This window comes from Ananas comosus, linkage group 2, assembly GCF_001540865.1.
Source record: "Ananas comosus cultivar F153 linkage group 2, ASM154086v1, whole genome shotgun sequence".
NCBI lineage: Eukaryota > Viridiplantae > Streptophyta > Magnoliopsida > Poales > Bromeliaceae > Ananas > Ananas comosus.
The window spans coordinates 15,204,855-15,226,411 of NC_033622.1; the positions used below are offsets into that span (position 1 = coordinate 15,204,855).

A 21,557-nucleotide genomic window follows, 5' to 3' on the forward strand; every position below is an offset into this window, starting at 1 on the left:
CGGCCTATTAGCTTACTCCTTAAACAGTTAAACCTAATCGAAAGTTGGAGAACACTCTCTCCTTCTTCTCCTCCCACTCCATTGTGGCGGGGGCTCTATCGATGTTCTGGAACCCTCCCACTCCCTCTGTATCCATTTCGCGCTCGAGATAACGCTGCTTCTCCTCTAATGGAGCCCTCCACCCTCCTCTCCTGCTCCCTCGTCCCCTCTCTCCGCCTCGGCGCCTCCTCGTCCTCGTCCTCGTCCTCGTCATCCCCTTCACAGCATCATCACCATCAACGCCGTGGGATACTCTTCCTTCCTCTTCCGCCATCGTCGTCTTCTTCGAGGAGGGGGAGGGGGAGGGAGGAGAGTGTACCGGCAATCTCAGGCGCAGAGTAAATCACCGGCGATCCCCGTGAAGGAGATCGCATCGGTTGTCGCACCCGCCGGAGCATTTCTCGCTATCACCTTTGGTAAGATACTACCCAATTCCACTTCCTAGTTGCACAATACAGGCAATTGCTTACTCAGATCATAATTGTTTATTTTATTTATGATTGCTGTAACGTTTTCCTTATCTTCGTAAAAATCGGAGTTGTGTATGGAGAAATGAAGATATTACATCTTTCTCTTTATAAAGCGAGCATGCGCATCAGAAAAGTTCGTGATCTTGGGAACTAACAAGTTGGAATATGTTATATTAATGAGTGGGCATTATACAAGTATTGTAGAGTATCTTTATCTGTTAAGTACAATTACTTTCATGCAACATGCCATGATCCAGATAGCAAAATACATATAAAACTTGAATATTATGTGCTTATGTTGGAGTTAAGAAGAAAATACAAGACATTCTTTTGTAGAGGAAGCACCGGCCTTAACAAGGCAATATTAAGTCATCGACCTCTTTTCTTGTATGTGATGTGACGCTTTATGTTACCGAACCGGTCTCATACTTGAATTGTTGATGCATTAGTAATCTGGATAAGTTACTAATTTGCGTTTTCAGAGGACAGTCCTGTGGAAAGTGGTCGAGAAAGTCCTTGTGCCAAAACCAAAGAATTCAACTTCTGGAGAAAACAAATCTTCGTCAACTGGATTCAAATGGTCCTTCGCCGCTGGGTCTAATTTGCTATCGGGTTCTAATTTGAAGATTGAAAGAGAGTCAAAACAGAAGCTGAATGAGTTTGCCAAAGAACTAAGGTCATTTAGAAGTGTTGACATGTCAGGTGAGTACTTTACCAGCTTGAAGTTAAGTACGATTGTAGTGTTTCCTATGTTCTATTGATTCTCTCAAATAGCGTTGCATTGCTGGCGAAAGAACAGCCTATTGCCTTATCATTGTCATCATCACCATGAATCTCTTAATTTTACGACAGAAATATTTGTTTACATTGTCTTTCTTTTTCTTTTCTGCTAGGTCGTAACTTTGGGGACGATGGCCTATTCTTTCTTGCCGAAAGTCTTGGTTACAATCAGGTCAGTGCTAATGTTGAATGTAAAGTATTAATTCTGTATGTAATGGGGTGCTTCAATAAACTTCCTGCCTGTATGAATGATCTGAAACTATGATTTAATTGCTACGAATGGCATGTCCATTAATAACTTATTCAATACAATTATTTTTCATTTCAGAGTGCGGAGGAAGTGGACTTCTCTGGCAATAGCATAACAGCAGCTGGATTAAAAGCTTTTGATGGTATTCTTCAAATAAATACCACTCTTAAATCTCTCAACCTTTCTGGCAATGCCATTGGCGATGAGGGAGCCAAGGTTGCTTCTAAAATTTCTATTCTCTCTTTCTTTAGTTCGTTCCTCTCTTTCTGTACGTGCAGAGGCTATTTTCACTTTGTTTTCTTATTTTTTACGTCATAAATCCAGATCCATGTACTGAGATTAACATTTATCACATTCTCAGTGCCTTTCAGATATTTTGGCGGGAAATGCAGGTCTTCAAAAACTCCAGCTGAACAGTACTGGTATTGGGGATGAGGTTAGTTTTCTACTTAACCAGTAATAACCATCTAATTTGATTAATGTCGCCTGATGAAGATATACTCCTGATTTTTTTTTTTTCCTTCTTTAAATGCAGGGAGCAAAGGCCATTGCAGAGATGCTGAAAAAGAATTCTACTTTGCGTGTTTTGGAACTTAACAACAACATGATTGAATATAGCGTATGCTAGTCTGTTGCTCATTGTTTTAAGTATTCTTCATCAGGTCAAGATTAGTAATGCAAATGTACTTGTTTTTAATCCTTTCATCTTTCTGGCACTGTAATAGGGCTTTGCAAGTCTTGCTGGAGCACTTCTTGAGAACAATACAATTCGGTCAATACATCTCAAGTTAGTTCTGCTGAGCTGCCAATATTGTTTTTAACTTTCTTCATATGATTTTTATGCTTTGTAGTATTTCATTTGTTTCATAATTTTTTATGCTACAAGAATGATGTTTTATCTATTTTATTTGAATTTTATCTAGTGGGAACTATGGTGGAGCTCTAGGTGCAGCAAGTTTAGCAAAGGGAATTGAAGGAAACAAGTCTCTAAGGGTATCTTTTTTTTACTTTTATCTATATAACCTAGTCTAACTCTGTAGTACTACTATGACAGGTTCATCTTATTTTGGTAGTTGACTAATGGCGAGCATTGATTTTCATGTACCTCATTTATGTATATCTGATTTTGAAGGTTCTTTCAACCTTGACAATAATTTCTCTGTTTGCTCTTGCATATGCAGTTTTGTTACAAATTTGCAAGCACTCTGCTGGCGATTTTTTTAAGTATTTTATTTGAAGAACCTCAAACTTATAGTCACAATATGACATATCGGTGCAGCTCTTTTATTCATGCTCATATGTTATTACCTGAATATTATAATTTTTTCTACTCCAAATGTTCATTGCCGAAAAAAGTAATCAATTTGTTGCCTTAAATAGTTTCTGAAATATGGCACTTAAAAGATAGTCTTTGTGACGGCTTATAAATTGAAATGTTTTTAGTCGTTATAGGTGCTTGTATACTTAGCTGCTAGACACATGCATGGAATATTTTTTTAAGTAGATTAGCTTGCTGATTATCTTCGAGGGAAAATGATTGATGCGAGTAGTAGAACAGCCAAATATTCATTCGTGCAACTTCCCATGAACTTGACTAAATGCTTATTTGAAATTGCTGACAGGAACTTCACTTACATGGAAATGATATTGGAAATGAGGGGGTGCGAGCGCTAATGGTGGGATTGTCTAGCCATAAAGGTATTCTTTACTGCATAACCTTTTATACGTACCTCTTAAATAATCCTAAACCTTTATGAGTTGCTTTACAGGGAAAGTAACACTTATAGATCTTGGCAACAATGAGATTGGCTCAAAAGGTGCTTTCCATGTTGCTGAGTATATTAAGAAAACAAAGTCCTTGCTGTGGTTGAATCTTTACATGAATGACATAGGTGATGAGGTAGGTTTAGTCTGTTAATTGGTTGCCACCTTGAACTTCGTACAATACTATTTGTATAATCTCCTGTTGGTGATTTTAAGTTAGTTTTCTCTGCAATAGCCAATATTGGAACATGCTTGCATTGGTGTATTATTTGCTTCCGGTGTATGCTGTTCTGTTTGCATTTGGTGTTATGTGTAAAGATGCCTTTCTGGCTGTCATGTTTGGCCTAATTGACTGATATGTTTTTATGTACAACTTTGTCAGGGAGCTGAAAAGATTGCAGATGCTTTAAAGCAGAACCGAACTATAACTACCATAGATTTGGTGAGAACTTTTCGTATCTTGCTTTCTTTATACCATTGTAGTGTTGTGATAGGAAGTTTACTTATACTATTACGATACTGTTACCATGTGTTACTGCTTTTTACAAGGCATATTGCATTAGCTATTTGTGGACTTTATATCAGCGGTATTCTTTGTTTTTTGTTTGTTTCCATTCTTGCATATGTTTTCTTGACTCTGAGGCATCTTGTAGTAGGCGTCATTTCAGTGTTATTGTGTTGATGAGATGATTTTATGAACTAGAGGTATTCCAATCATGTGACTGTTATGTTCTCTTCGAATCTGTCATTTATAAACTTCATGTGTATCCATGTTTTGCCCTTGTTTTGGTAAAATTTCTCTTATAAGTAATAGGTGCAGTGTTGGATAAATTAAACAGGATATAGTTATATAATAAATTAAACTAATAATCACTCTTTTTTGCGTAAAAGCTACTCCAGCTGTCTCCTTCTCTAAGTTAAACACATTTTCAGGGTGGTAATAATATTCATTCAAGTGGCGCAAGTGCAATAGCCAGGGTTTTAAAGGACAATTCTGTCCTGAGCACGGTGAGTCATATGCACCACTTGGTTATTTCTGTGTATTAGTTATGGCTAGGGCTTATGGATTCAGTTTCCCAGTTGGAGTTAGGGTACAATCCCATAGGACCTGACGGGGCAAAGGCTTTATGCGAAGTTCTCAAGTTCCATGGGAAAGTAGAGATACTAAAGCTTGGCTGGTGTCAGGTAATTCATAATTTCAAAATGATGTCAATGCAAGTAATTTTTTTTCAAAGCTGGTCGGTGTTGGTCCTTCAGATAGGAGCAAAGGGTGCAGAGTACATTGCAGATTGTTTGAAGTACAATACGACGTTGCAGACTTTGGACCTACGAGCAAATGGACTTGGAGATGATGTATGGAACAGTATTTCTTCTGTAGTTAGAAATTTAATTAGCACTCTCTTTTTTAAAAAATTGCAATGCAATATTGCTTTTTTTTTTTCCCACCTTTTTGTAGGGTGCAGTATGCTTGGCAAGCAGCTTAAAGATAGTTAATGAAGCTTTGACATCACTCGATTTGGGCTTTAATGAGATAAGAGTATGTCAAGTTATAGATTTTCTTTAAAGAAAAGGAAAATTTCCTTGATTATTATCAATGTTGCTATGCCTTTATGTTAATAGGATAGGGGAGCATTTGCTCTCGCACAAGCACTTAAGGCGAATGAAGATATCGCTGTCACATCCTTAAACCTTACAAGCAATTTCCTTACCAAATACGGACAGGTTAGTCTTATTATACACCTCCAGTTTTGCACCATTATGGAATTCATGGTTACATTTCATGCAGGTTGCCTTAACTGAGGCTCGTGACTTCGTATACGAGATGAATGAAAAGGAGATCAACATATACTTTTAGCTGCCTCTGACTTGCCCCTCTCTCTCTGTCTTTACCCTGCCTTGTGGTAAATGCTCGAAAATATACTGGCCGTGCTGAGCAAGTTGTAATGTTGTTTTGTGCGATGCAAAAGGGGATCTGATCAAACTCGGTTTTTTGTTCGGAGAGGAAAATGTTTCATCAGCGAGAGCATATAGCATGCACAGCTGCTTCAAGTTTTGGTTTTTTTTTTTTTATTTTTTGTGTTTGGGTGAGTCGATGTTAGCATTTCCTTTTTGACATATAATTTTCCAACTTTTTGGATTATTCTTAGAAATAGCTTTTTTTCTTTTCAGAGACTAGAATTTCAAATTTGTTATGAAGAGCACTACGGACAATCTTGCTGTAAGAGATTTAAAGTGTTAAAATTCCAGTTTATTGAATCGTCTGAGAAATTATAGCTTGTGTTCTACAATTCGAACTGCTTTACTCCCAACCACGTCATAGTAGAGAATTATCTGGTGTAAGTCGTTGGATTCTCTTTCTTTTTTGTTTGATTGTCTCGTTTTACTTTTTTGTTTTTAATTTTTTTTGGATTTTGCATGCTTTAGTTATGAATGCTTATTTATATTTTGGAGTCTGGAGAAATGTTAATCTTATATTTTACCTCCTGCGATATTATGGAAGCATATTTTTGGTCGTTTGAAGCTTTTGAGGTTATTCCTAGAGCTAGATGCTATAAAGATGAGTTGTAGGTTTTACGAGTTTAATGTAATCTTGATAAAATTTCTACGAATTCTTTCTTATAATTTTCTCAGTTATCCAATCCTTCAAATTTTTTAGGATTCCTCTGTTTGTTAACTTACGGATGCTAAGGGGTTCTTGAAGCACATGGCAATCTCCCCTCGTTTTATTCTCCCTGTCAAATTTTGATTTCTAAAAAAATTATAAAAAGGTATTGAGTCGGTTCACACGGGCTTCGGAGGTGCACCAGGTGCACGCAATCTCTTTAACCAAAAAGCTACACGCCGGAATGCGCATGCGCGGGTGATTAAATGAATTATCGATCGCGTTGCATACCCGCTTTACCGCAATAGCAAAATTCTGCGCTCGAGCGCATCCCCAATCCCTACGCCCTAACCCTAGGTTTTCGTCCAATAATCTCTCTCTCTGTCTCTTCTCCGTAACCACTATCGCAATTCATTTACTCCGTTGCATTGCATCAACACTCGAGATTTTGCTCAATATTTATGTGCACTGATATATTTGCATTACTTCAAAAGCATTCATCTCTATTTTTGGCAGATTTTTAGAGAAAGCGACAGGATTGATCACCATGGGAATCATCGATTGTGATAACGCTTCGATATCATGTACTCTGAATTTGAATGAGGTTAGTCGATCTCTTCCGCGTGTTACTTTAGTTGAAATTAGCATGTTTGTGCAACAAGAATCATATTAATATTTCAGTTAATCTTATTAAATATGTACTACATTAATCATAAACAATGCAACTGATATAAGTTGTCCGGTATTTGTCCGGTATTTTATCTCTTATATTAGCATAGATGTAATTAAAGGAACAAATAACATGCATACTCCCCTGTTTTTAACCCAAATGAGTTTAATCGTTGTTATGTTTTCACTGTGACACCGAAAAAGCTATCGGTGATCATTCTCTTAGCTTAATTATCTTATGAATAGCCAGAGAGGGTCATTTAGAGTTAAAATTATGCTGTATCATATTAACGTGCGACTTTGATATGCGCCTTTTTTTTCTTTTTTTTTTTTGAATTTCTGATTGGCAGGATGCAAGTGAAGGCACCTCAAATGGAGTCTTTTGTATATTCGTTTTAGGTGAGCAGCTTATTTAGTTTAGTTTTTGCCCTGCTACAATTTTGCAAACTTAATTAGCTTTCAGCATCTTAATTATCACCATAGATGATATCTTCTGTTGTTTATATAGTTTTTGCACGTTAGAATTTTCTTTATGTAATCTTCACGATGAGAACTGTTGATTTTTTTTTTTTGCTTTTCGAGATTACAGTTTAATTATATATTATGTTACTCAGAAAAACACATGAAAGAAACCGCAGGTGTTAAATTAGTTTTTAAGGTGAATTCCCCTTATTGATCGATCGGCTTTCATATGGATTGCAATACCATATTTGTTTCTTATTTGTTATTATATTTTCTGCTTACAATCAAAGCCGGAAATTGGATCTTGCGTAAGTGTAATTACTTTTACATACATCTTTCCTATCACAAAATTTCCTTAGGATCTTTCAGTACTAATCCAACAAATGTTTGGAGGTCAGTGTAGAAAAAAATGAACTGTTCCCTTAGGAGGAAAGTAATATTCAAGAATGAAGAGAAGGAATGTTTCACTTCTTATGTCAAATTTTGATTGGTATGAGAACAAACTCAGTTACTTAAAAAGTCGAGATCTACCAAAGTTCACTCATCTTACTCATTCTTCCATCACCAGTTTGAAAGAATTACGTTTTAAGTAATTTTGATATCTCTATATTTCTATATGTGATGGTAGCCAAATCAATCTTCTTATCTTCAGTGTAGTTCTCAATTCTATCAGTCTTTCCAATTTCCTGTATGCTTTGATCCTTAAAATAGTCTTTTCAGGTGGTCCTGGAAGCGGCAAGGGCACCCAATGCCCCAAGATTGTCGAACATTTCGGGTTTACTCATCTCTGTGCTGGTGATCTACTTCAAGCGGAAGTCGAGTCTGGATCTGAAAATGGGTCTGCTTCATCAGAACTGTTCTTTCCTAGCCGGCCATAACTCGAGCACTATAATTTAATTTAACCCAGTTTCTTTATTCCGCAAATTTCACTATTATTTTCATTTTGATGTTTCAGAAAAATGATCGAACAATTTAAGAAGGAAGGTAAAATTGTGTCCTCTGAGGTAACCGTTAAGCTTCTGCAGAATGCCATGCAGAAGAGCACAACCAAAAAATTCGTCATTGACGGCTTTCCACGCAACGAAGAAAATCGTGCTGCATTTGAGAATATTGTAGGGTCAAGAGTATTACTGCTTAATTTCTCTGCCGTTGCTTACGATAACTTATCGTAGTAAAAGTTTACTTGATCCTTCTACCATTCCAACATTATCATGCCTGGGACCATTTTGCAGGTTAAGATCCAGCCAGACTTTGTACTGTTTTTTGATTGTTCGCAAGAGGAATTGATACGGCGCCTTTTGAATAGAAACCAGGTTAGTACCTTTTCTTTCTCACCTTCTTGATTCTTACATTTACATTCAATGCTTTGATTTCTCTGAACTATTGCTTGATATGATTGTGTTGCTTCATAGGGAAGAGTTGATGATAATATTGAAACCATATCAAAGCGACTTAGAGTTTATTTTGACTCCACCTTACCAGTAATTGATTATTACAGTTCAAGAGGAAAAGTTCACAAGGTAAGTAAGCTGTGACCATAGATTATTCCAACACTTCTTTGAGTTTTTCTTCTTTTTTTTTTTTTCCCTTGTACATGTTTTCTCAACCATTTAGGTATTGAGTTCATTGCTTGTTAGATATTTTACTTCTGATTTTGAAATATCAAATCAAAATCTGAAAAAGATCTTCCTTGGTTTTGTTGGTTTAGATTGATGCTCAAAGGCCCGTTGAAGAAGTGTTTGATGATGTCAAGAGAGTCATCTACAAACATTATTCACAAAAACAGGGGATAAAGACCTTCACTCTGATCTAATCACTTGCGAAATTTAAGTACTCCGCATCGACCTCAATCCGATTAGTATTTTTGTTAGATGCATTTCCTTATATTTCTAAGTTTTTTTGTTCATCATTATCTAAGGATTTGAGACATTATCTTCAAATAGACCTATACAACTGTTTTTATTAGATGTGCAAACGAGGCTGATCTGGATTCCACGCCTCTGGTCCTGTTTTTTTTTTAGAATTAGGACGGATTCATAATAGATTATTATTTTTTTAATATTTTTTGTTCTCATCATTTCATTCATAATGGATGGGAACAAGCGAATTTTCGATAAATTTCTAGCAAATCGGTTTTTAACAAATCAAAACGAATGTGAGATGAATTATTATTTTTATTTTGAGCTTTTACTTACTGTTTTATTTCAAGTGAATCCGGATGAGATCTGCACCAACTCGGTTGTATTTCTATGTTTTCTGTTTTTTTTTTTTTNTTGGATGGGTGGATGAATGATATTTGAGTTGACATGATATGAGGCCGCCGCTCGCAGGTGTGCCAGCTGGATTGCTCGGCAAAAGTGTTTCCGATATTTTTTTCTCATTTCCTGCGTGGCAGCTGTCTTTATTTTTTATTTTTTATTTTTTTAGAAATAGATTGTATGCTATTCGTTTCTTTTATTTCATTTAAAAATAAATTTAACTGAAAAAAAAATACACTTAGCTGGAAATGTAAATCAATTAGGATTCGAACTTGGGTTTCGGATACCAACTATCAAATCTTTTGCTGCTTGCTCTAGGGACGGTCGGTGCAGTCGTCGCATATGGACGCTATAACTTTTTTTTAAAAAAAAAGAAATTACAAAATTATATACTTTCTATTTTATTTATTAAATAAATAAGATTAACTATATAAAATGAGATCGCAATAATTTTAAGAAATAAAAAAAATAAAAAACTAAAATAAAAAACAAAACTGAAATAAAGCGAATACAAGCATAAAAAATAAAAAATTTAACAAACGCTGGTATTACTCAGCTTTACGAAAATCAGCCCCTAAATGAATTGGACAAAAATTTATTATAATAAATAATTATTATAATTATACTAAGAACTTGTTTTGCCGTAGAAAGAGTTCAACAGCATCGGTTGCTAAAAATTTTTTAATAAAGCACTAATCATTGTTGATATTATATAAAACAAACAGGTAGCTCAAAAGCTTAAAGTTTTTTTTTTAATTATTATATTTAACATTCAGCATTCTATTTTCTTTTTTTATGTTCTTCTCACCCATTTCTCGGTATAAAAAAAAAATTAAACAAAAAGTCTAAAATTTTTGACTGATATATAAATATTTTTAAAAATAAATAATTACTTAACATCTGATAGATATTTAATCTCAACATTTTTTAAAATATGCTAGTAATTTAGGGACAAAAAATTATTTTAATTTATTTTTAACTTTAATAGATATTTAATTCGAATTTAATCGAAGATGATTTAGCATTTGCGAGATTATTTTTGAATAATAAAAAAATATACCAAAGATATATATATTTAAAATAAAAAATAAAAATAATATAAAATATTTTAAAATTTTTAAAAAATATATAAATAATTATTCCTATTATATATATCATTATAAATTAGTTAAAATATAATTGGCTAAATCACAGAAATTTTTTTTATAAATATTAATTTTTTTTTACTTTTTCTTTCTAATTTTTTAAAAATCTTAATATTTCAAATTATTGCATTTAATCCTCCTCGGTAAGAATTATATTACTATTTTGTCCTTAGAGCAAGTGGTAAAGGGCTTGAGATTTGGTGCTCGAGGTTTCAAGTTCGAATCCTAGTTGATTCACATTTTAGCTAAGTTTATTTTCTAAATGAAATAAACAAAGCGGGTAGCGTGCTACCTATCTCTCTAAAAAAAAAATACTATTCTGTCTATTTTTTTATAATTTTATATCGAAAACATACTTCAAAATAATAGAAATATATTAAAAAATATTTTTTATAAAAAAAGTAAGGATAATTTTCTTCCCTCTTTATTAATGTTTTTTCCCTCCTGAAAATATTTCTAAAGTTTTAAAAAGATAAAATATAAATTTGTAAAAATAAAAAAATACAAGTATTTATAAAAAAAAATTAATTCTATAATTTAGCCAATATATTTTTTATGAATAAGTTGAAAGATGGAAAATAATATTTTTCACGTACTTTTATATATTTTCATTATAACTTCGTCCTTTTTTTTTGTTGAGAAATAATTAGCATACTATCTGTCTCGTTTATTTCATATAGAAATAAATTTAACTGAAAATATAAATCAATTAAGGTTGAAATTTAAAATTTCAGATACTAATTATTAAGCTTTTTGCCACTTACACTAGAACGGTCGGTAACTTTGTCCTTTCTAATAATACTATTGGACCCCAAATACTAGGTTCCTATTTAAGCCTCCCTGCTAAGAACAAAAAAATAAAGAGCTCTTCCTGGAGTTCTCTATAGTGTTCTTTTACATTCTACTACTTCTCCATGGCTATGAAGCTTCACCTCACAGTAGCAATATTACTCCTCTGTGTCCTCACTGAGGTACTATATATCTTTAAATGAGACTTACAATTTGGTTTACTTTCTTTAATATGTTTTGAACATTTAAACATACATATTCCTGCAGGTTCCTCTTCAAAAAACAGTGGTGGTGGAAGCTGACCTGGTAATTATTAATCTCTTCATAAAGAGTTAAAATACCGGGTCTACTCTCTAACTTTTATATGAACTCTTCTTTTTTCAAAGGATAAGTTTTCAAAAAAATTAAAAAAGAGGGAAAAATTAAGAAAAAAGAAAAAAAAGAATGAGAAAGAGACAGCTATAGAGTTCATAGAAAAGTATTGTAATCTGGTATATTAAGTTATTAACTACTGCTTCTTTTTTAATGTTCCTCTTTTATAATAAATTCCTTCACTTTTTCTTTTTTTTGCGCTTCTGAAAACACAGGTGGTTCCAAGAGATCCGAACAACAAACCGGTCCCTATCCTTGGTTGTTCTCTTCTTTTTTTTTTTTTTTCTTTTTCTTTTTTCTCTATTATTCTTGTTGTGCAGTTAGCTTGGTACTTCTCATTTACTTGCTTATTAATTTATAGATTAGCTAGTACACTAGTAATTTAATTTTCTGTTTTCTCAATACATTACTAATAAAACAGCATTCATTACTGAATCTTTTCATATAAAGATTAACTAAACTTAATCTAATTTTATATCATTGAATCGACCGTTTCTAGAGTAAGTGCAAAGAACTTGGGTGGTGATATCGAGATCTCAAGTTTCGAATCCCTAGTTGATTCACATTTTCAGGATAGCGTGCTACATATCCTCTCAAAATAAAAAAAAATTATATCATTCAATTATAATTATTTAACTTTGCGAAAAAATCGCCCACAACAAAAATCGTTTTGCTTATTCTCTTGTTAACACTCCCTGTCCTTAGTTGGGCGGCATAATGCATAAAATGAAGTTTTATAACATCTAACCAAATAATCATAGTATATTAAAGTGCGAGAAACAAATTTATTATCATTATATTATTTTTATGAGATTTTTTTTTACTATTTATTGAATTATAATTAGTTGAATATATTACAACTGTTCCAAAAAATATTTTTTCAAAAAATTACTTAGCAAATTGATATTACGAAAGCAATAAAGCATGTTTATGTTATTAAATGTGTTTTAGTTTTTTTTTATTTTTATTTAGGGAAATTCAAAACCTCCAGTGGTTTCGTAGTTTCTCACTTTACCTTCCTGTGATTTAAAATGTATCAAATTGCGTTCCTGTGATTTCGTTTTTATTTTTTTGGTAGTTTTTTCGTTAATATTTTATTAAATCATATACAAAAAATTTTAAATATCCATCTAGATTTATCAAATATTTACTTTAGTACCCCTTAATTTTAACTTTATCACTGATTTAAGAAAAAAATAATAAAATTGATAAGAAAAAGAGAAAAAAAAATTATGAAGGACAAATTGATATATTTTAAACTACTGAATTGAAGAGTAAAGTAAAAAACTAGAAAACCACATAGAATTTTTAAAGTTTTTTCTTTATTTTAATCCTGAACATAATAGATGTTGGACTGAGTCACTGCTGAGTGACAGTCCCAAGGGCTTAAATTTGGTCTGATCCAGCTGTCGCCGAACCATAAAGGCACGCCGAAACACTTTTATTAGGTGGGGCCTACAGTCCCTGGCTTGTTTAGTGGTGGGCGTATCAAATTATAATATAACTGATGTGATATTTTTAATTAATTAAATTATTATTTTTAAATTTATTTATTTTACTATGGTTATAAAAAGAAAATTTATCATATATTTTTAAAAAAAATATAATTAACTGATTATTAATGATAAGTGTTAAGTGTGACATTGTAGACTTTCTCCGACCAAGAACGCTTCATATCTAAGACCTTGTGCTTCAAAATATTTTACATTGTTGCAGTCATTTAATTTTAATTTAGTATATAACTATCCAAACCTTTGCCGGAAAGTATATATATAGCAGAAGCAGTTGTGAAGCCAAACAGACATTGCGGTAATTGAATGAATTGATTGTGGTGGGTGTTTGATTCAGACTGTGCGGGGCTGTGCGCGGGGCGGTGCAGCCAACACTCGCGGCCGAACTTGTGCGCTCGGGCGTGCGGCACTTGCTGCTCCAGGTGCAAATGCGTGCCGCCGGGCACCTCCGGCAACCGCGAGATGTGCGGCACGTGCTACACCAACATGACCACCCACGGCAACAGGACCAAGTGCCCTTAGGCAAATTTACCACCATATATCTAGTATATATATTTCTGTGTACTACGAAAATGATGACCAAGATGTATGGGTGTTCCATCCTCTTTTTGTTCGTTATACTTCTATATATGTATTACATAAATTAGCGTGACATGATCTATATGTATGAGTCTAGCTCTGGCTTGGTATTTTGGCTGTGAAAAGTTACTACGTTGGGTGTAATATACTACTACTTTGCTATGTATTAGTGGCCTTGTTTATATGCAGTTTAATAAGATGGTACCCATGTAGGAAGATGTTTTTTTTTTCTTTTTTCGTTTTTAGTATCACTGCTTATTATTTTATGAATAAGCATGCACTTTAATTGTTGAAGCTATTCTTTTTTTGAGAAAATTTGTTGAAGCTATTCTTATTACATGCTCTTCACATAAAAGCTTTTGCAAGTTGATGCCAATGTCCACAGGACATGCGTTTTTTTAAACAAAACTCCCCAGCAGACATAATAATTAATTAACTCGACGTATAAAACTCCGACACAAGGTATTTATTTCTCATCCTCCTCCATCTTACATTTCAGTAGTACACGACTTGTAGCTTAAATCCATGATAACAAAATTAACAAGGCGACAAAGTCGAGACAAAATTACTTTGCGATGATATTATTAACAGAGCTATTTTTAGTTATCATAATCCGATTCAATAATTTTTTTTTAAATAATAAATTTAGCTCTATTAATAACACCGTCTTTTTTTGCTGTAGTCGGTAATATTAAGGGCATTTGGTCCTGTTGCCGTGGGTCTGCCAATCAGTGTAGCACTTGCCGCAGGTCTCCTTGTTGCCGGCGGTGCCTGCGGGGACGCACTTGCACACGCTGCAGCAAGTGAGGCACGCCCGGCTGCACACATTCTTCCGCGAGTGCAGGCTGCACCTCTCCTTGCACGCTCCGACGCATTCTGCGCACAAAGTTACGTACCATTAAGGATGGTGTTATTCACATATCAAAATTTACTTATATATCAGTAAATAAATTTATTAAATCTGATCATTATTTATTGACCGAGTTGTATAAAAATGAGTTATGTGTTACCTTTAGTATCAATAATTTTGTGAGGTGCAGGAGCCAGGGCCGGAGGAGTTGCTGGGACATAGGGCGCCATAGCAGCCTATATATGTATACACACACACACACACATCAAATATCAAACCCAAATTAATATACCATCATCATTCTCATTTAAACAAATTATCAACAATTAAAAATAGCTCTAGAGAAAGTGCTTTATGTATACCTCTGTAAATGCTTCTTCTGAGTCTGATGAGACTCTGGTGCTCGCAAGGAGAAAACATGCTAGCAGAAACAGTGCCAGTTTAAGAGCCATAGTGAGTAAAACAGAAGAGATCGAGTAGAAGGAGAGATCAAAGATTTAACTGCTATATATATATATTTATGCACTTGAGTAGTGCACTAGTGCTTGGTGAAGAAGAAGAACCTTTCAACATGCTATCTTTATATAGAAGGAAGGGGAGCAGGAACAAAAAATCCACCAAAGGGGGCACATAGAGAGTAAAGACCTTGGCTGTCAAAGGCCAGGCCAGGTTGGCACATGGACATGTGAGCTGGGACTCAATCTTACTGCTGCTTCCAATTAGCTTGTCTCCTCTGCCATCTCCATTAATAAAATAGTAATGCTACACCTAGTTCAAAATAAACCCTAAAATCTAATTAGTGAGAGCCAGTTGTTTATGATATTGTTATATTGGTCCCTATTTTGCTTTTGCTTTCTGTAATAGCAACCAATGATAATAGCTAGGATGTTTGGCAACGAAAAAGTCCGCTGCCTTTGCTTTGGCGGGAATTAAAGTCGAAATTCTGAATCCTAACCGTTTGGATCGGGAATCAGGGATGGAATAACCTCTTATTTTCTCTTTATATCTAAATGTTAAAGCACTGTTTGGTTTGGAAACAGGGATAGGAATAGGCCCTTATCCCTCCCTTTATACCCAAACGCTAATTTTTTATCCGAGAATAGTAGTTCTCGGTTATCTCCACCAACACCTTCATTTTCTATATAAAACTTCCTAATATTTTTCTTATCCTCGGGAACAACCCAATTTTCATCCAAACGCTATTTTTCTTATCCCCATACTTGTACCTATCCCTGTAATAGCTAGTTCTTGCTTATACCCGAACCAAACGGTCTAAAGTATCTGAAATAAGTTGGTATAATTATTTTCACAAACACTTCCATTTTATATATTTAACTACCTACTATTTTTTTTATTTCATATTATCTATTCAAACGTTATTTTTTTTTATTCTCGAGAACAATCCAATTTTTATCCAAATACTATTTTCTAATCCTCATATTTGTACATATTCGTATAATAGTTAATTCTTGCTTATATCCGAACCAAACGGTGCCTAAGAACAAGCATTAACTTAGTGATTCTAATGCCGCAACGCCATTTAGATAATATTTTATCAAACAACACGACTTCTTCAGTAATACAAAATAAATCCTGTATATATGTACATGTATAGTGTATCATCTAGTATAATAGTTTAGCGTTCTAAATATTGGACATAATATATAACTAATGAGCAATATTATTTGTAAATTCTTCAAAATAATAATAAATCTTACATTTTATTTATCTATCTGTAGAGTCTAGTATAATAGTTTAGCGTTCTAAATATTGGACATAATATATAACTAATGAGCAATATTATTTGTACATTCTCCAAAATAATAATAAATCTTACATTTCATTTATCTGAGAGTTCTTATTTTTTCACCCATTCTATTAATTTTTTTATTAAAAATTTAGTTATAATTTTGTGAATATAATATTAGGATAATAGAAAAATAAAATTTATGTCTGTGTATTATATTAATAAGTGACACATGCATTATTACAGTATTATATTAATATATTAATTTTAATTAAACATCTCTAGGGTAGGAAAAATTCTAGAATGCAACGGGTATATTAGTGACGTGGCGTAACAAACCAATCAAATTAATCCTTTTAAGAATATATGTCCCATCATGATTGTAAAAAAGTATTTTTATTGTACTTTTGTTTAAAAAGAAGGAATGTGATTGGCTTGTTATTGATGACGTGGTGCAAGTGTGACAGTATAGAATTCCTCCTAGGGTAGGGTGTGAGTGGGGCCCTCACTAGATGGGTTAGGGTCAAGTGGCTTGTCCTTGGGAAGTTGAGACCCAGCTAGGATTGGAGGACGTGAGAGGGGATGCCATGTGGGTCAGTGCGGGGGTCAGTGGCTCAGAGGTGATGAGTGGCAATGAGCTGCACCCCATTGAGGGACGTACGGGAGTCACGTGCCCTGCACGTGGGTGTGTGTTGTGCGATTTATTTATTATATATAAATATATATTACGCTCCTCGAGGCCTTGTCGGATGAGCCCAGAGGCTGTGTGGATTTGATGCTCTCTAACTTCGTGCGGTTTCTCTATATTCCCTTCATTTTATTATCATTATTGCATTCCTGTCATAATCTGGGGAGTTTTTTTTTTTTATTTTTTACTTTAGTACCCAGTGGTTTAAAGTGTATCAAGTTAGTATCTTGTGGTTTCACACTTTCTCACTTTTATATTCTGTGGTTTAAAGTGAATCAAGTTAGTGCCCTGTGATTTCGCACTTTCTGACTTTAGTATCCCGTGATTCAATATTTCATTAAGAGAAAAATAAAATCGCAGGGAACTAGTTTGATACAAAAACAAAACCACATAGTACTAACTTGATACAAAAATAAAACCACAGAGTACTAATTTTATACACTTTAAACCACAGGATACTAAAGTGAGAAAGTGCGAAACCACAGGATACTAACTTGATACACTTTAAACCATAGGGTTACTAAAATGAAAAAGTGCGAAACTATATGGGGGTTTTTGAAGTTTGTCCAAAAATTATTAATAGTTGATATCTAAAGTTTAAAATTTAAATTTTTAGCTATTTTATTTTTTTAGTTAAATTATTTTTTTAGGCACCATTTGGGGGATAGGGATANAAATACTATGGAGGTAAAGCTGAGGACGAGAATCGTAAGTATTATTGTTTCCATATTGCAACAATCTCTAAAATCAAACATTGTTTAGGGACTTGCATTAACTCGCCAGAGTTACACAATTATTTTGAATGATTTTTCAACAAATTTTTAGTAAAATTCTGAGGTATCAACAATATTTTAGTAAAGTGTATCAAGTTAGTATCTTATAGTTTCACACTTTCTTACTTTTATATTCTGTGGTTTAAAGTGAATCAAGTTAGTGCCCTGTGATTTCGCACTTTCTCATTTTAGTATCCTGTGGTTTAATATTTCATTAAGAGAAAAATAAAACCGCAGGGAACTAGTTTGATACAAAAATAAAACCACATAGGACTAACTTGATACAAAAATAAAACCACAGAGTACTAATTTTATACACTTTAAACTACAGGGTACTAAAGTAAGAAAGTGCGAAACCACAGGATACTAACTTGATACACTTTAAATCATAGGGTACTAAAATGAAAAAGTACGAAACTATATGGGGGTTTTTGAAATTTTTCCAAAAATTATTAATAGTTGATATCTAAAGTTTTAAATTTAAATTTTAGTTATTTTATTTTTTTAGTTAAATTATTTTTTTAGGCACCATTTGGGGGATAGGGATAGGGATAACTTCTATCCCCCTTTATATCCAAACGTTAATTTTTTATCCGAAAATAGTAGTTCTCGATTATCTATAATAATCGGGTATAACAATACCCACCAATATTTTCATTTTTTATATAAAACTACCCATCATTTTTTTTATTCCATATTATCTATCCAAACGTTATTTTTTTTATCCCCGAAAACAATTCAATTTTAATCCAAACATTATTTTTCTTATCCCCATACTTGTATCTATTTCTATAATAGCTAATTTTTACTTGTGTCCGAACCAAATACTACATTAATAAACGATACAGATATATAGCATACGGACTTTTTTCGAAAATGACCCTGTAAAATTTCGTATTTGCCAAACTAACCCTGTGAAATTTTTATTTGTGAAACTAATCCTCCTCTCGCCACGTGGGCGCCACGTCAGGGATTCCTCAAAAAGACGGTGAATCGTTCACCGTCTTTGATATTTGTTGTGAAGGCGGTGAATGGTTCACCGTCTTCATAAGACGGTGAACCATTCACCGTCTTTAGTACAAATCCCTACACTGCGCAAATCTTTTCAAGTCCATAATATGGTGTCCTTGATAAGACGGTGAATCGTTCACCGTCTTCTCGAGGGCACAGAAAAGGCAAACTTGAGAGAGCCGAAAGAGAAATTTTGCACTAAAGGCGGTGAATGATTTACCGTCTTCTAAAGACGGTGAACCATTCACCGCTTTTACAACAAATTACAAAGACGGTGAACGATTCACCGCCTTTTTGAAGAATCACTGACGTGATGCCCACGTGGCGAAAGGAAGGTTAGTTTTACAAATAAAAATTTCACGGAATTAATTTGGCAAATATAAACTTTTACAGAGTTATTTTTGAAAAAAGTTCATAGCATACACCTTCCGCACTCCCTAAAAAACAAAAAAAAAAGAAGCTTTTTTGAAGAATTTGATATGACGATTTGATTGATAGTATTTAGGCCCAGTTTGATAGAGCAATGCTACCTCTATATTTATTTATATTATATAAATTTTATATCATGCTCCCCCAAATATTATTATTTTCTAACTAGTCTTGTAAATTTTTTTAATACTAATTTTTTTAAAAGGAACTTATGAATCTTAGGATGAGTGGGATGTGATATTCACACCTATTTATAGGTGTGCACGTAGTATTTTTTTAGTTTGATAATATAATCACTACAAGCTTAAAATATTAATAAATANTACACTAGATCAAGTTTTACGAAGCCGATCGTTGATTCGAAAACTCCATCATCGAAAACGGCTCAAGAGCACGGAAGCCTCCGTGCTCCTGAGAGCACAGCAACCCTGCTCCTACAATGTGATTGTAATTTGTTGTGATCGCTGCTGTTGTGGAGGATCTTAATAAAAATATTGTTGATACCTCAGAATTTTACTAAAAATTTGTTGAAAAATCATTCAAAATAATTGTATAACTCTGGCGAGTTAATGCAAGTCCCTAAACAATGTTTGATTTTAGAGACTGTTGCAATATGGAAACAATAATACTTACGATTCTCGTCCTCAGCTTTACCTCCATAGTATTTGATTAGAAATAGCAAAAATAAGTTACAATAAGGGAAAACTTCAAAAACCCCCTCTGTGGTTCCACACTTTTTTATTTTAGTACCCTGTGGTTTAAAGTGTATCAACTTAGTACATTGTGGTTTCTCACTTTATCACTTTAGTACCCTGTGGTTTAAAGTGTATCAAGTTAGTACCCTGTGGTTTTGCATTTTATCACTTTAGTACCCTGTGGTTTTAATTTTGTATCAAATTAGTACCCTGTGATTTTTTAAACTATAGGGTACTAAAGTGATAAAGTGTGAAACCACAGGGTACTAAAGTGATAAAGTGCAAAACCACAGAGTACTAACTTGATACACTTTAAACCACAGGGTACTAAAGTGATAAAGTGAGAAACCACAGGGTACTAAGTTGATACACTTTAAACCACAGGGTACTAAAATAAAAAAGTGTGGAACCACAGAGGGGGTTTTTGAAGTTTTCCCTTATTGTAACTTATTTTTGCTATTTCTAATCAAATACTATGGAGGTAAAGCTGAGGACGAGAATCGTAAGTATTATTGTTTCCATATTGCAACAGTCTCTAAAATCAAACATTGTTTAGGGACTTGCATTAACTCGCCAGAGTTATACAATTATTTTGAATGATTTTTCAACAAATTTTTAGTAAAATTCTGAGGTATCAACAATATTTTTATTAAGATCCTCCACAACAGCAGCGATCACAACAAATTACAATCACATTGTAGGAGCAGGGTTGCTGTGCTCTCAGGAGCACGGAGGCTTCCGTGCTCTTGAGCCGTTTTCGATGATGGAGTTTTCGAATCAACGATCGGCTTCGTAAAACTTGATCTAGTGTACTTGAAGTTTCTAGAAAATAATATTTGCGATTTTTCGATATCATTTACCTAGTAATCGAAAGGATTCAAAATCAATAATTTTTAACGGCTGAAAATAAAAATTCTATAAAAAGTGGTGATATAACACTAAAAATTTCGATCAGAAATATTAATTTTGTTGTAGATAGTATAAAAAATTTTGTATCAAAATTTCATCTGATTTGAATACTTCTACACCGTTAAACTTGAAAACGGCAGATATCAACCATTAAAAATTATGGATTTTGAATCATTTCAATCACTAGGTAAATGATATCAAAAAATCGCAAAAATTATTTTCTAGAAACTTCAAATGCGCTAGATCAAAGTCTAACGGAGCCGATCGTCGATTCGAAAATTTTATCATCAAAAACGGCTCAGGAGCTTCTGAGAGCTCAGCAGCCCTGCTCCACATTGTAGATGTACATATAAAATGGGGTGGAGTGTTTCTGATCACAAAGGTTGGCACAGAAATATAAATGGTAAGCAAATTGCTCCAGTTTAAAAAAATAAGGAGGCCACAGAGTCCAGCACTATAGGCCAGAATCGATCTAGCCGAAAATCAGAAGAGGGTGGTGAATAGGAGTTGAAGCAAAATTTTTAAAAAAAGAGGAAAGGGTGGTTCGAAAGCGCTTTGCATCTTTTAGCTCTCGCCGATGATCCTCTACTGCATCTCATCTCATGTTTTAACCTTTTTCTATTTACTAAACAATCTTTTATCCACTCAAAAAGTGGATTATTTGGTTGGGAGTAAAATGTAACGGAGGATTGATGAGGGGAAAGGGTACAAACTTGTAAATAAATGCACGAAAACAGTTATTTCTTGTTTGATATATAGGATATT

General features: G+C 33.7%; 4 protein-coding genes across 4 annotated transcripts; 3 read left to right on the top strand and 1 right to left on the bottom strand.

The window, feature by feature from the left end:
- LOC109706506 (protein NLRC3-like) lies at positions 173-5,571 on the top strand (the record flags this gene model as incomplete). Its single annotated transcript, XM_020227382.1, has 17 exons — positions 173-455; positions 999-1,211; positions 1,403-1,461; positions 1,618-1,755; positions 1,901-1,975; positions 2,075-2,158; positions 2,265-2,326; positions 2,463-2,532; positions 3,162-3,237; positions 3,309-3,439; positions 3,686-3,745; positions 4,237-4,311; positions 4,384-4,488; positions 4,561-4,656; positions 4,760-4,840; positions 4,924-5,025; positions 5,090-5,571. Coding segments are annotated over 17 exons (1,779 nt in total), but the record flags the coding sequence as incomplete, so codon positions are not given.
- LOC109706508 (UMP-CMP kinase 3-like) lies at positions 5,716-9,154 on the top strand. The gene is made up of 8 exons (XM_020227383.1): positions 5,716-6,262; positions 6,422-6,509; positions 6,925-6,973; positions 7,757-7,874; positions 7,992-8,148; positions 8,269-8,349; positions 8,449-8,556; positions 8,745-9,154. The coding sequence occupies exons 2-8, from the start codon at positions 6,453-6,455 to the stop codon at positions 8,847-8,849; spliced, it is 675 nt and encodes a 224-aa protein (XP_020082972.1). The 5' UTR covers positions 5,716-6,262; positions 6,422-6,452; the 3' UTR covers positions 8,850-9,154.
- On the top strand, positions 11,261-13,921 carry LOC109724218 (gibberellin-regulated protein 11-like). Its single transcript, XM_020252962.1, has 4 exons — positions 11,261-11,410; positions 11,496-11,534; positions 11,816-11,858; positions 13,449-13,921. The coding sequence occupies exons 1-4, from the start codon at positions 11,354-11,356 to the stop codon at positions 13,631-13,633; spliced, it is 324 nt and encodes a 107-aa protein (XP_020108551.1). The 5' UTR covers positions 11,261-11,353; the 3' UTR covers positions 13,634-13,921.
- Positions 14,123-15,106, bottom strand: LOC109724209 (snakin-2-like). The gene is made up of 3 exons (XM_020252954.1): positions 14,903-15,106; positions 14,701-14,776; positions 14,123-14,566 (listed from the first exon to the last, which is right to left on the bottom strand). Exons 1-3 carry the CDS (start codon positions 14,990-14,992, stop codon positions 14,382-14,384), a joined length of 351 nt encoding a protein of 116 aa, XP_020108543.1. The 5' UTR covers positions 14,993-15,106; the 3' UTR covers positions 14,123-14,381.

Coding starts and splice junctions, on each gene's coding strand:
- LOC109706508 (XM_020227383.1), top strand. CDS start 6,453: ATGGGAATCATCGATTGTGATAACGCTTCGATATCATGTACTCTGAAT. Junction 7,875..7,991: donor GAGTCTGGATCTGAAAATGG/GTCTGCTTCATC, acceptor TTGATGTTTCAG/AAAAATGATCGAACAATTTA. Junction 8,350..8,448: donor GCCTTTTGAATAGAAACCAG/GTTAGTACCTTT, acceptor GTTGCTTCATAG/GGAAGAGTTGATGATAATAT.
- LOC109724218 (XM_020252962.1), top strand. CDS start 11,354: ATGGCTATGAAGCTTCACCTCACAGTAGCAATATTACTCCTCTGTGTC. Junction 11,411..11,495: donor TCCTCTGTGTCCTCACTGAG/GTACTATATATC, acceptor ATATTCCTGCAG/GTTCCTCTTCAAAAAACAGT. Junction 11,859..13,448: donor CAAACCGGTCCCTATCCTTG/GTTGTTCTCTTC, acceptor TGTTTGATTCAG/ACTGTGCGGGGCTGTGCGCG.
- LOC109724209 (XM_020252954.1), bottom strand. CDS start 14,992: ATGGCTCTTAAACTGGCACTGTTTCTGCTAGCATGTTTTCTCCTTGCG. Junction 14,777..14,902: donor CAGAAGAAGCATTTACAGAG/GTATACATAAAG, acceptor ATACATATATAG/GCTGCTATGGCGCCCTATGT. Junction 14,567..14,700: donor CAAAATTATTGATACTAAAG/GTAACACATAAC, acceptor CTTTGTGCGCAG/AATGCGTCGGAGCGTGCAAG.